This window comes from Rhinolophus sinicus, chromosome 8 (genome assembly GCF_057876585.1).
Source record: "Rhinolophus sinicus isolate RSI-liver-muscle chromosome 8, RSI-T2T, whole genome shotgun sequence".
In the NCBI taxonomy this organism is placed as follows: Eukaryota; Metazoa; Chordata; class Mammalia; order Chiroptera; family Rhinolophidae; genus Rhinolophus; species Rhinolophus sinicus.
The window spans coordinates 61,534,884-61,546,509 of record NC_142508.1 but is presented as its reverse complement, the minus strand read 5'-3'; the positions used below and the strand labels follow the sequence as shown (position 1 = coordinate 61,546,509).

The following is an 11,626-nucleotide window of genomic DNA, read 5'->3' as shown; positions in this document are numbered from 1 at the left end:
CCTCCCCTGTCCCTAGGCTCCTGGGAGCTAAGGATGTGTGGAGGCAGACCCCGGAGCCCTAGGACAGAGGAGAGAGCAGGGCCCTTCTTCCCCCTGACCCTCTGGCCCTGCTTCCCTGGGAAGTTCCAGACCACACACTGAAACCCAAAAGTGCCCCAGGCCGTAGGGTCCAAGTTCATTTACTTACAGAGAAACAGGCCCAGAAATGGATGGCACTCTCCCTGGTCACACAGCAAATCAGTGGCTGATGTGGTCACTTACCCAAGTCAGAGGAGAAGTCAGAAGACCACTCCCACCCTCCGGTTTCATGAACAGCCTCTGGATATGGAAGTCAGGGGATGTGGGGACAGGAAGTCCTGCAGTTCTGGTGCCCAGCAGGGTCCGGCAGTTTCTGCTTTGGCAAGACCTAGGCAGGGACTGTAGGAGGGTCAACAGTCACTGAGGACAGAACCTGATTTCCCAGGTCTGCCACCAATGGTCTGTGACCTTGGCCTCTCTGGGTCTCAGGCTTCTGGTCAGCTGGGGGTGGAGGGGGATGTTGGTCCTAGGTCTCAAGGCCATTCCCATCTGGATGGTTCCTAAGGGTTTTCTCCCTCTCTATAGGTTTGTTATTGTCCAGGGCAGGTCCTTCTGTTCAGATCCCAGGGACACCAGAAGAAGGCAGACACCTGCAAAGCTTCATGAGGTCCCGTGGCCCCATCACCTAGAGCTTCCTGGGTCCCGTAGAGGCCTTAAAAGGACAAAAATGAGTCACAGTACTGGAGACCCCTATCCCCTCACAAAAGTACTTTTCTGAACTGGAGCCATGGGCCTGGAAGAGCCAGGATTAAATAAAGTCTTTCTTCCTAAATTTGCGTCACCGTGTTCTGTCCCTACAGCACAGAGCACCCTCCCACCCCAGCCTGTCACATTGGAAGGGCCCTCAGAGAACATCTGGTCTGGCCCTGTTCACGTCAAGAGGGGAAGTTGAGGTTCATAGGAAAACATGGCTGCCGCAGGGTACCCAGCAGGAGAAGGGAGAGCCTGGTAAGACGAACCCAAGGCTCCATGGGTAGGTGGAGGGCGGGGGAGGACGAGGTGCAGCACAGCTCCGCCTGGGCTGGTGGCCCTCTCCTTCTTGCGGTGGGGCTTGGGGTTCTGAGAAGAGGCTCTGGACTCTCTTGCCCCTGAAGTCCTCGTTTTCCCCAGTCCACAATCCCACTTGGTCAGCGATCCTCTCCTGACAAGGAACTGAGAAAACCTTTCCCCGTATATACAGTCCATTCAATTCAATCGAACGTTTGTGGAAGGCAGGCCCCCTCCACAGGCCAGGACTTGCTGGGGAACCCAAGATAAGTGAGGCTTGGCCTTCGCCTCAGCGAGCTCCCCGCAGCCCCTTCCCCCAGCGCTCCCCGCCATATGCACCACAGACCACGTGGTCTCAGCAAATCCGACAGCTCCCAGGCCTCCCCGGGCTCCCGCCACAGGTCTGAGTCTGCTCTGCAGAGCTTTGGGTCCTTCGCCTGCTCTCGGGCTGCCGAGCTTTGCTTCTGCTCCAGCTTTCCCTCCCGCTGCTCGCCAGCTGCGCCCCGCGCCGGTTGTCCCCCTTCACCCGTTACTCCGGTAATCCTGAAGTGTGGCCCCCACCCCCTCAGGGCCACTGAAATCCCACCCACGCTCAGCCCAAGCCCATCCTCCAGGAAGCCCTCGCTGGCTGCACTGCCGCGCGGCGCCTCGCCCGGCTGGTTTTCTCCAGCCCGCCACGGTAAGGGGTAGCTCCGTGTGTCTGCCGTCTGTCTTTGGCCTTAGAGCCCAGAGCCCACGTGCTCCCAGCCTGTGGACGCGAGGTTCCGGATCCCACCTGGCCTTGGCTGCGGGCGCCCGGCGAGGGGAGCGGAGGGCAGCCTTTCGCAGCCACCCTTCACTCCCCGGCGGGCCTTGGGCGCGCGCCTTCTCGCTCTGGGACTACTTTGGCCTCTGTGAGAGAAAGAGCAGGGACGTCGGGCCTGCGCGTCTGGGGCCCTGAGACCTGCAGTTGGGCTGGCGGAAGCCATTGGGAGTCACTGGCAGCCAGCGTTGGCCTCCTGCTGCCCCTGGTGGCCAGTTCGCTTACTGCAGGGTAGGAGCCTCCCCAGCCTGCTCTTCCACAGGGGCAGGAAGAAAACAACCCTAGGGCTGCCCGGAGTCCCCTCGGCCACGGGGTGAGGGGCGGCGGGGTGCCCCTGCTCTCTTCTGGAAGAGTACCTTTTGAGCAGAGTCCTAGGGCAGTCAGGTCGGAGCTCTTGGTGGAAAATCTCTCGTGGGTCCGCCGGGGGTGAGGGTGGAGGTGGATATGGTCTTAGAGACCTGGGAGGCCCTCAGGGGCCGCTGACCACGTAGAGCTGGGCTGGGGCGGGAAAGACTCTCAGAAAGGTTAGGCCAGCGCATTACAAACGTTTCTGAAAAGAAGCATCTTCTTCCGCCCTAATAAAATTTTACTCAGAGGTCCATATTGTAAACTCACAGAAGTAGGGCCGCTGTGTGGAGGACTGAGGAGGGACCAGTTTCCAGCCGGGCCCTGAGAGTGAAGAGCAGGGGCCTTTGCCTGAAAGGTCCCTTGGGAGGCAAGAGGTGAGTGCAGGACAGAAGTCGGAATGCAGGATTCAGAATCCAAACATTCCATAAAGGGCGGCGGGTGTGAGGTGGATAAGAACGACAATACAAGATGGGGGAGATGGGACCTGCCACCGCGCTCTCCTGGGAAAGGCTCATGGTAAGGAATGGGGTTGGAGGCTCCCATGACAGGGAGAAGGGAAAAGAGGAAGTACAAGATGAACTGGGAGGAGGGGCCCACCCATACCACCTACGCCCATACCACCTACGGTCCCTTCTACCCGGAGGGCTCCCTCCTCCCTCTTCACACTGAGCTCAGCCTAATGCCGCCTCCCCCTTGTTGGCCTTCGGGTCTCGATCAGTCTTGCCTGCTCCGTGTCCTCCCCCAGCTCTCTGCTCTCACCTCAATCTAATCTTCCCCACTCTCTGCCCACTCTCACTTGGAGCGGCTGGTTTGCGGGTTCTCCCCATGGACCACAAGCTCACTGCGGGGGTGGGGGGAGGCAGCTCATTGGGCCAGGCAGGACCTTGCCGGCGAATAATTTCGGTTGAATGGATGATGTCAGTGAATAGGTAAGGGAAGAAGTGTTTTGTGCCTGTGTTTATGTGGTTTTTACATTTTCATCAACAACAGGCATCCAGGTGAATTCCCAGGGGGCTCTAGTGCTGGATGGGATGGGGTGGGGGAGCAGTACCTTGGGTACAACCGTCACGTGCACCGCGCTAAGAGCACAACGCTCCTACAGGTGGTAAGAATTGGGTTACTCTCCAATTGCCCATCAGAGAGCGCTCCATCCCCACATAAATATCTGGAGGCTGATGTTTGAGGTCCCGCCCTGATGATCCACACTCTGGCCTCCGCGTTTGCCCATCAAGTGCTGGGGTTCCTCCCCACACCAACCTTTGGCTATGGCTAGCCAGGGTCTCTGGGCAGGGGCACCTCCAGATTGCTGGCTCATCTCCTAGGGAAGCAAGGTTAAGAAAACCACCAGCTGAACTGCCTGAGGCCAATGAATGTAAAAGAAACTAGAACAGAAGAGTGCTTTCGGTGGGAGGGGTAACAGGGCAGGAGGTGAATGGGGGTAACAGGGCAGGAGAGGATCCAGCTTCACTGCCTCTTCCCCTCCTGCCAGAGAGGGCCCACCAGATAGAGGAAGTAGTCTGTGCTTCTCAAATGGGGTCCTCAGGCCTGCTGTAGCAGCATCACCGTCACCCGGGAACTTGTTAGAAATGCAAAGTCTCAGGCTCCACCCCAGATCTACAGAATCAGAATCTCTGGAGGTGGGCCCAGGACTCTGCTTTCGCAAGCCCTCCAGGGGGTTCTGATGAGTTGAGTGCTCTAATTTAAGAACCACTGGAAGAGACAGCCGCAGAAAAGCCTCCTTGATCTTCACTTTCAGAGACATTGGTCAAAGATCACAGAGCCAGGCTTGTTCAAGCCAGACAGGGGAAAGAAAAGGAAAAGTGGCCCCTCCTTCCTCCGATATTCATCCATATTGGTGTCAGCCCAAAGCCAGCCTTCCCAAGCAAAGGGGATTCACTTGGAGACAAAAATTTGAAATCGTTCTTGTGTACACCCCAACCTAACCCGCCGTCGTTGTGTGAGCACTGCCTCTTGTGGGGCCATCCGAACCCACTCCAGACTTGTCCTTCTAAACTTTCTTATTCCATCTTGTCTCTTGCCCTGAATTTACTTGGCAGATCCCCATCTTACCCATTGTCTAAGCTCACAAGGCTTAACTGGAAATGGCAGCCCAGTGGTGGCTCTTTGGTTGGCTGTGGTCACACTTGGTAGATGAGCCACTTTTGGCCCAGACACCTGACCCAGGGCTTGATTATCAATTAGACTAAAGTTTAAAAACAGCAGCACTGCAGGGGTTGGGATGGTGCCTGGGTGTGGAAGGGAGGGTCCAGAGCTAGGGGAGGGCTGTTCCCAGCATTAACTTGGTGGGTCTCAGCTCTACAGACTTCCCATTTCCAGGGTTTGAGCTTCTGCCTTCAGAGGTGAGTTTCATGCCTGGGGGGTTGGTGAGTTTCTTACCTTGCCCCAGCTTTAGCATTTTGTGTTGAAGCCTGGGAAAGAGAGTTGTCTGTTAAGGGGAAGGGGTTTCTGTATCCTCAGCTCGGGATAGAACAGAAGCGGGATCGGTGCTATTGACTTTTCCTTTTGCTTTTTCTAGAAAGCCTTGTCTTATTCTTAGGGTGAAACCCTGGTTAAAAGACCTCGCTCCCTTTAAGCTTCATCCAACCCCCAATCGGGGACCTGGGCAGCTGGCCTGCCCTCCTCACACTGGGCTGGGTATCCGTATGCTCTGTGCTTTCACCCTCATCAGGGTGCAGCCAGCTTTGGTGTCCCCATTAAAGGAGTGGGATGCACGTCCATGCAAATTTGTTACATTACTTAAACAAGTAACTAAGAATCACGAGGACCCCAAATTATCATTTGGGAGAAGATGAGAAAGAAAGAACTTGGTTGAGAAAAAAGATCCAAGTTCCAACAATTTTTAATTTAGATTCAAAAAAGCTATCCCAAGTTATACAGTTACAAATATTTCTCCCATTCTTCTTTCCTGTTTGCCAGTTTCCCTCCCCAAGGCAACTACTCTTCCCAATGTCTTATGTGCATACAAACATATGCAAAGAAAGAGTCTCATTTCCACCCTTCTTTTAACCCAAAAGCTGTATATTATGCAGCTTTTTTGTTCTGAATCCACCCCTCCCCCATTAACACCTTGGAATTTTTCCTGTCTATACATTAGTGTCCTTGTTATTTTTAACACTTGTGTAGTATTCCACTTAATGCATGTAACTTACTTCACCAGTTCCCCCTGTGGCCATTGGGTTTGTCCAGTCATTGGCTATCATAAACGATGCTGTAATGCCTCAGCTTGTACATATATTTTCTCACATACATTCAAGTGCGTTATTAGGGTAAACTTCTTAAAGTGGAAGTGCTAGGTCTGAGGGTAACTGCATTTGTAATTATGGGGGGTATTGCCTTCTTCCTCTGATGGGGAGATAGGAAAGGAGACTGTTTAGAACCAGCCAGGTCAGCGTTTGAACCTCTTCTGTGTGATTTCTAGCTATTTGCTCACCCGCTCTGACCTTCAGTTTTTAAAATCTGTTAAAATGTGGCCCACACAGTTGTGAGGATAAAATGGGGTCAGTTGTGTAAAGCATTTGGCTGAAAAGCAAACACATAGCAAGAGCTCCAAATGTGTCGAGAATAATGCAGGCTGGATTGCAACTTCCGCCTGCATCTTCCCAAGGAGACACAGCTGGGGTTCTTGGGTGTCTGCTTGAGCATTCGGGGAGAGGGGGTGTCTGAGAGCTAACGACTGAGCCTGGGCAACAAGGCATTGGTTGCATCAAAGCATTTGTCCCTGAGGCTTCTGATATGCCCTGTTAATGAAATGCTGGGTCTCCCCAGGGCCTGCTGGGGCTAGCTGTTGGACAGTCTGAACAAAGGCGCCTGGTCTGCCTTAAATCCTCCAAGCTCTGGTGCCTGGCACAGCCCACAAATAAATGCTGTCTCTGCCATTTTCTGCATGTTTGCCACTAGCCTTACATCATTCTGAGTGTTCTACACGCGTGAGTCCATGCAGTTCTCAGAATTCTCCCATAGGGTAGGAAAGATGGTCACCACCAACTGGCCTCTAAATCACTGTAACTTTGCCCCATCCAAATGGAACCTCATGTCTGCATGACCTCTCCTGAGTTCTTCCACGCTGTCCTCGCTAGGCGGCGAGAAGCTCTGTGATGTGAGTGGAGCTTCCTGTTGCCTGATGTTTTATTTACACTGGGAATGAGCCTTTGAAAAATATACAGCCAGAGTAAAGGGTGAGTTTGACTTATAGGACAGGAAATGCAGTCCGCATGTTCAAAAGAAAAAACATAATGCCTGGTGTTCACATCTCAAAATGTCTGTGTGAAAATTTCACCATTGCTGCCAACATTTAGTATAAAAAGTTAGTCAGCAACCGGTCTTTTGAATGCTCTCACCATGAGAGGTGTTGTAAATAGACCCCAAACAGCGCTTCTGCATATCTATTATACATCTGTTCTCTGTCTTGCTACAGGGGGTCAGGACAAATTGGGAACCTAGGGTCTGTTTGATGGGCCCATTTATCAAACCCTAGAACCAGGTGGCTCAGGCACTTCATCGATCTAAGAACATGAGTGGAGATAAGGAAGAGGCCTCCTCATTCGGTATACTCAGAATTTATGATGACCCAGAAGAGAGGAGGAACAAGCCAGAAAGCTCTGACATTTTCTCCCAGCGTGAGCCTCAAGCACAGTCCCAACGGGGCGGCGTGTATGGGACACCCCAGTGGGCCCTCCAGGGCCTAGACAGATCTGAGCGGCAGACCGGCTGGCTCTCCGAGGCTGAACCAGGAGAAGCAGCCGAGTTCAGCCCCAGGTAAGTACTGCTTGAACAGACTGGTGGGGGGCCGGGACTGACCTGGGGAGAGGGGATCCTGGCACGGAGCTCTCCATTTCATGTTCCATGTCTTTCCTTTTTCTCCATTTGTCACAGCAGCCTGCCAGGATCCAAGTTTGGTGAGTCCCAGTCAGGGAGTGTGGCAGGGAAGGTGGTAGCCCGAGGCTGGGCCTCAGATGGGAACGAGGAACAAAGCCCTGGTGTTGAGAGAGCGGCCTTGTTCCCGAATCCTGTGATTCTGTTGCTGCCAGATGCCCTCTCCTGTGAGTAGGTGGACATTGGCTATTTCCCTGCAGGCCGGCGCGGTCCTTCTCCTCCTCCCAGTGAAGCAGTCTGGTCATTCCTCAGAGCAGTTGTGAGTGTCTTGTTTTAAAATGTGGGATCTTTCCCTTCCCCGTTACCTGCCAGATAAGAAGCTCGTAGGAAGAAGGTGAGGGAGTGCAATGTGTCCACATCATTCTCTCTCCCGTACTAGGTGGTGGGTGTCCTGCGGCTCCCTGTGTCTTTTGAACTAGGCTGCCCTCCATCTCCCACCACCAATATGCAGAGCCTACAGCTCACAGAGTTACTAGAGCTGCATCCTGAAGGGCTCGGAGCCAGGCTCCGAGTCATTACTGGTGCTCAGAATTGTCCCAAAACGTGGCCCTGTTTATCAAGGAGGAAACCTGGGCAAGTGCAGAAGGATGTGTCATGGTCTGGGGACCCCAAATGATGACACAGTTCTGCCTGAGGGCCCGAGGGGGCTGTTGGATGAATGGTTAGGAATGTAGTCAAGGACCGGGGCAGACTGTCCCCCCTGGATGATGGCAGGCCAGGGCTATGACCCGTTCGTGGCCACCCACCTTCTCTCCCCAGCCTCCTGTTGCAGATGAAGTGGTTAGGCAGAGGACCCCACGTGCGTCCTGGAAGGTTGGCAAACTCTGCCACGGCAAGAAAGTGTATGCCACTGCCATCAGCAGCTCAACTCACCATGTGTACACGTGTGGTCACGGCTACATCAAGGTGTGGGATGAGAGTGCGCTGCATGCGTGGAACAAGGCCCCTCAGGCCCAGCTGAACTTTCAGGTGAGGGGTATTCTGGAAGGCCTTGGGGAACCCAGACATAACTGTCAGAAGACAGCGCCTGTGCTTCGACGAGGTGGTAGGAGAATGTAAACCTTTCCTACAGGACCATCAGAGCTGTGTCCTCACCTGCAAGCTGTTTCCGGACGAGCAGAGCCTGATCACTGCGGGTCTGTCCCGGACCCTGACTCTTTGGGATCTGGCACCCACGCCCCGCATCAGGGCACAGCTGGCCACCACAGGCCCCATGTGCTACTCCCTGGCCATCTCCTCCAATGCCCAGATCTGCTTGGCTTGTTTCAAAGGATTCGTTGAGATTTGGGATTTGCGGAACCAAATCTTGATCAGGTATGACCTGGCAGAGGGGAGCTGATGGGAAGGACTTCAGGAAAGCATGTGTCTCTTTCTAGACCTCTTTCTTCCCTGTGCAGTAGGATTAGGTGAGTCAATGTGGAGAATATATCCGGGGGCTGCCTAGGGGCTTCCTGGGCCAGAAACTTCAGGGGTCCAACCAGTGCATGAACCTCTGAGTTGTTTTCCCACCAGGAAGCATGAAGTCCCAGAATATGGGTCCCGATGTGTAGACATCGCAGGCAATAAGTTCTGGACTGGAGGTGAAGACACCAACCTGTATTCCTGGGACCTGAGAAGCTACCAGAAACTGCAGCAACACAGTCTACACCATGAGGTGCCTGGCGGCCGCCACTGAGCTAACTGCAGTCTCTGTGACCAGGAGCTGTGGGTGCCCACGGAAGCGAGGTCGAAGGATGGGGTTGGCAGCTTCTTAAGCGCTGACTCCAAACTTTCCTTCCAACAGATCCTCAGCATTACCCACGACCCCAGTGAGGAATGGATCTTAGTGGGCTTGAGAACAAGTGATGTCATAATCCTACACACGCACCGGAAGGAGAAGTTTAAGGCCGTCATACAAAAATACATCCATCACCACAACCTCAAGTTTGCCTCCTGTGGTGAGTGAGAAGCCAGGTAACACCTCAGGGTGTCCTGTCACACTATAGGGGGTCGACTCACCCAAAGAGTCAGGGTCCAGCCTTATTTCAGACTCACCAGCCCCAACACCGGCCAGATGGAGATCCCGGTGTCCGCTTCACCCCTGATCTTCCCTCTGCTTCAGCCTTCCCCTGCCCCACCGGTATCTCTTCTTCTGATGGCCTGGCTACTTTTCCTGTCTTTTCTCTCCACTCACCCCCTGTCCTTTTCTGTCTCTCTGAAATGGTAGCGTCCTCCACAGAACGACAGCCTGAAGACACAGGCAGACAGAAGAGGCATGAAGCCACAGCTGACTGTCCTGTTTTTCAGTGATGCTATGATCCTGTGTGTGTCTGGTGGGCTGGGGCAGATGAGTGAATGGTCCGTGTCGTGTCTCGTGATTTTTATAGATGGGGAAACTGAGGCAGAGAAAACTTTTCCCTGGTCTAATTGAGAACAAAGCTGGGACTGCAATATCTGGCCCCTCCATCTGTCTTTCCTTCACAGGGAGCTATTTTGTGACCACAATGGATGAGTCGATCCACTGCTTAGCTGCACCTTCTCTACAAAGGTTGTTTCAGGTACTGGAAGGACGTTATGTGAAAACACAGGCATTTGGAGCTATAACCCCAGATACCAGTCAGTCAGGTCCCAGAGATAGTGCTGGAAAGTACCTCTGAGATGACATCCAGGGCCGTTTAATAGATTGGAGGGAATGAGGACTCAAGGTCCTGTAAACTCAGGGGCTCCACTTTGAGCCCTGAACTGAGCCCTAAGTGAAGCCATCATCTCTGGCCTAAGCTCGGCCCCTGCATGTAGTCCCTTTTTTGGCTTTTCTTTCCCTCTAGGTAGAAGAGTCTACAGAAATTCTGTGTTGTGATGTGTCCTCTGACAACCAGTATCTGGTCACGGGCTCCAAAAACAGTGCCACAGTCTACCAGCTCTTGTATTGAAGGTTGTGTGCCGTGGTCCTGCTGGTGAAGACCCAAAGAAGGCCAGCAAGCTGAAAGGATGACCTCGGGCGCTGGACAGCTTCCAGTGCCTCCCACATCTTCTACCTTATCCTCAATGGCAGGTCATCTTATCCATTCCCCTCCCACCCAACACACACACCTAGCCTGTACGCCCAGGTTTTTATTGTACGGCTTAGGGATTTTTCTTTTGTTATTTTTCTACCACTGACTGCTGGATTTTGGTGGGGAAACTTGCCTTTATAATGAATAAAATAGAAAAGCAAAAATTAAAATGGCTTGGATATATGGTCAGTTCTTTCCAAGAACAAACTCATTGTGGTGTAGTGCTTATGCCACCATTCAACGAATTCTAGGGTGGGGAAGGAGTTTTAGACCAGACTTAGTTTTGTTTGTAACTTTTCTTTGGGGGGGGGCGTGGTCTGGGAATTCTTGGAATCTTAAGAAGGCTCAAGAAGAAATGTATGTACATGTACAAACTTTCAGATTGTATCAGAGTTGATACAGACCAGCAATGCTTAAGTCTAGACCCAGGTTAAGACTCCATGAGCTGGTCTAACCATATCCCAAGGAATATGGTTCTCTCGCTCCTTTTAGCTTCTACTTCATCATACCTTACTTTATCTGAGTCTTTGGAGGTTCTAATCCTAATTCTGGCGTTTGGTGCCAGACAAAAGCTGCCTATCTCTGTTTCAGGGCAGCATCCTCATGTTTGAGGATGTGATGATGTAATATTTTGTCTGGCCTTCTCCAGGCTGAAGAAGCACCAGCTCCTGAAATCAAGCCAGATAGGCCTGCTTTCTAGTCCTCTTCTATCCTGCCTCCTTTTTGCTTGGTGTTGGCATGGCCGAGACAGCTAGCTGCCCACTGAAGCTTGCAGCTTAAAGTTGTCACTGGGAAGAGGCTGCAAAGCCGGGGACCAACTGTGCCATCCTTTGCTTTGAGATGTTGTCGGGTACCTAGTTCTTGCTAATGGATCATGAGTGAAGGACATGTTTCATTTCTGAGCCAAGGCGAAAGGAGTAGGGGTGTCCACTCCAGGCTCTCTGTCCTCTTCTACCAGCTGAAGGCGAATGATATGGAAGCCCTAGAGGATTGCAGAACCATTAGCTGGAAACACCCTCTGTCCATGGATCAAGCATGGAGAAAAGCTGCCCACTTTGGACGGTTACATCAAAGAAAAATAAACTTACATTTGAGCTGTTAAAATTTTGGAGTCTGTTAGTATATACTATAGCCTTGGAAATAGCAAACTTTTACTTAGAGGGCCAGGTAGTAAATATTTTAGACTTTGACACATGTTTCTTTGCCCCAGTTACTCAATTCTGCTGATCACAGCATGAAAGCAGCCAGATTTGGTCTGCTGGCTGTAGTTTGCCCACCCTGCTGTAGCCAGTGTGCTTCTAAATAATATAAAGAATTAGCATCCATGTGAAAATATGACACAGAGGGTAGAGGCCAACAGTGGATCTATCCTGGGCTATAGGAACAAATAGACTTCAAAATTTATAATGTGCCCATTGGTAGATGAATGGGTAAGCAAAATGTGGTTTTATGTACATACATCCACATAACATTTCGTTCGGTGATG

General features: G+C 52.2%; 1 protein-coding gene across 2 annotated transcripts; it reads left to right on the top strand.

The window, feature by feature from the left end:
* Window positions 1–6,652: 6,652 nt before the first annotated feature.
* Window positions 6,653–10,319, top strand: TLE7 (TLE family member 7). 2 transcript variants are annotated; one of them, XM_088800258.1, is made up of 9 exons: window positions 6,653–6,991; window positions 7,112–7,131; window positions 7,309–7,367; window positions 7,868–8,077; window positions 8,181–8,422; window positions 8,621–8,762; window positions 8,892–9,045; window positions 9,572–9,645; window positions 9,913–10,319. In XM_088800258.1, exons 1-9 carry the CDS (start codon window positions 6,747–6,749, stop codon window positions 10,015–10,017), a joined length of 1,251 nt encoding a protein of 416 aa, XP_088656384.1. In that variant the 5' UTR covers window positions 6,653–6,746; the 3' UTR covers window positions 10,018–10,319. The 2 variants fall into 2 exon arrangements, with proteins under 2 accessions (XP_088656384.1, XP_019613109.3); XM_019757550.3 differs by having other exon boundaries at window positions 7,109–7,131.
* The last annotated feature ends 1,307 nt before the right edge of the window (window positions 10,320–11,626 follow it).

Coding starts and splice junctions, on each gene's coding strand:
- TLE7 (XM_019757550.3), top strand. CDS start 6,747: ATGAGTGGAGATAAGGAAGAGGCCTCCTCATTCGGTATACTCAGAATT. Junction 7,132..7,308: donor CCTGCCAGGATCCAAGTTTG/GTGAGTCCCAGT, acceptor ATTTCCCTGCAG/GCCGGCGCGGTCCTTCTCCT. Junction 8,763..8,891: donor AACACAGTCTACACCATGAG/GTGCCTGGCGGC, acceptor TCCTTCCAACAG/ATCCTCAGCATTACCCACGA.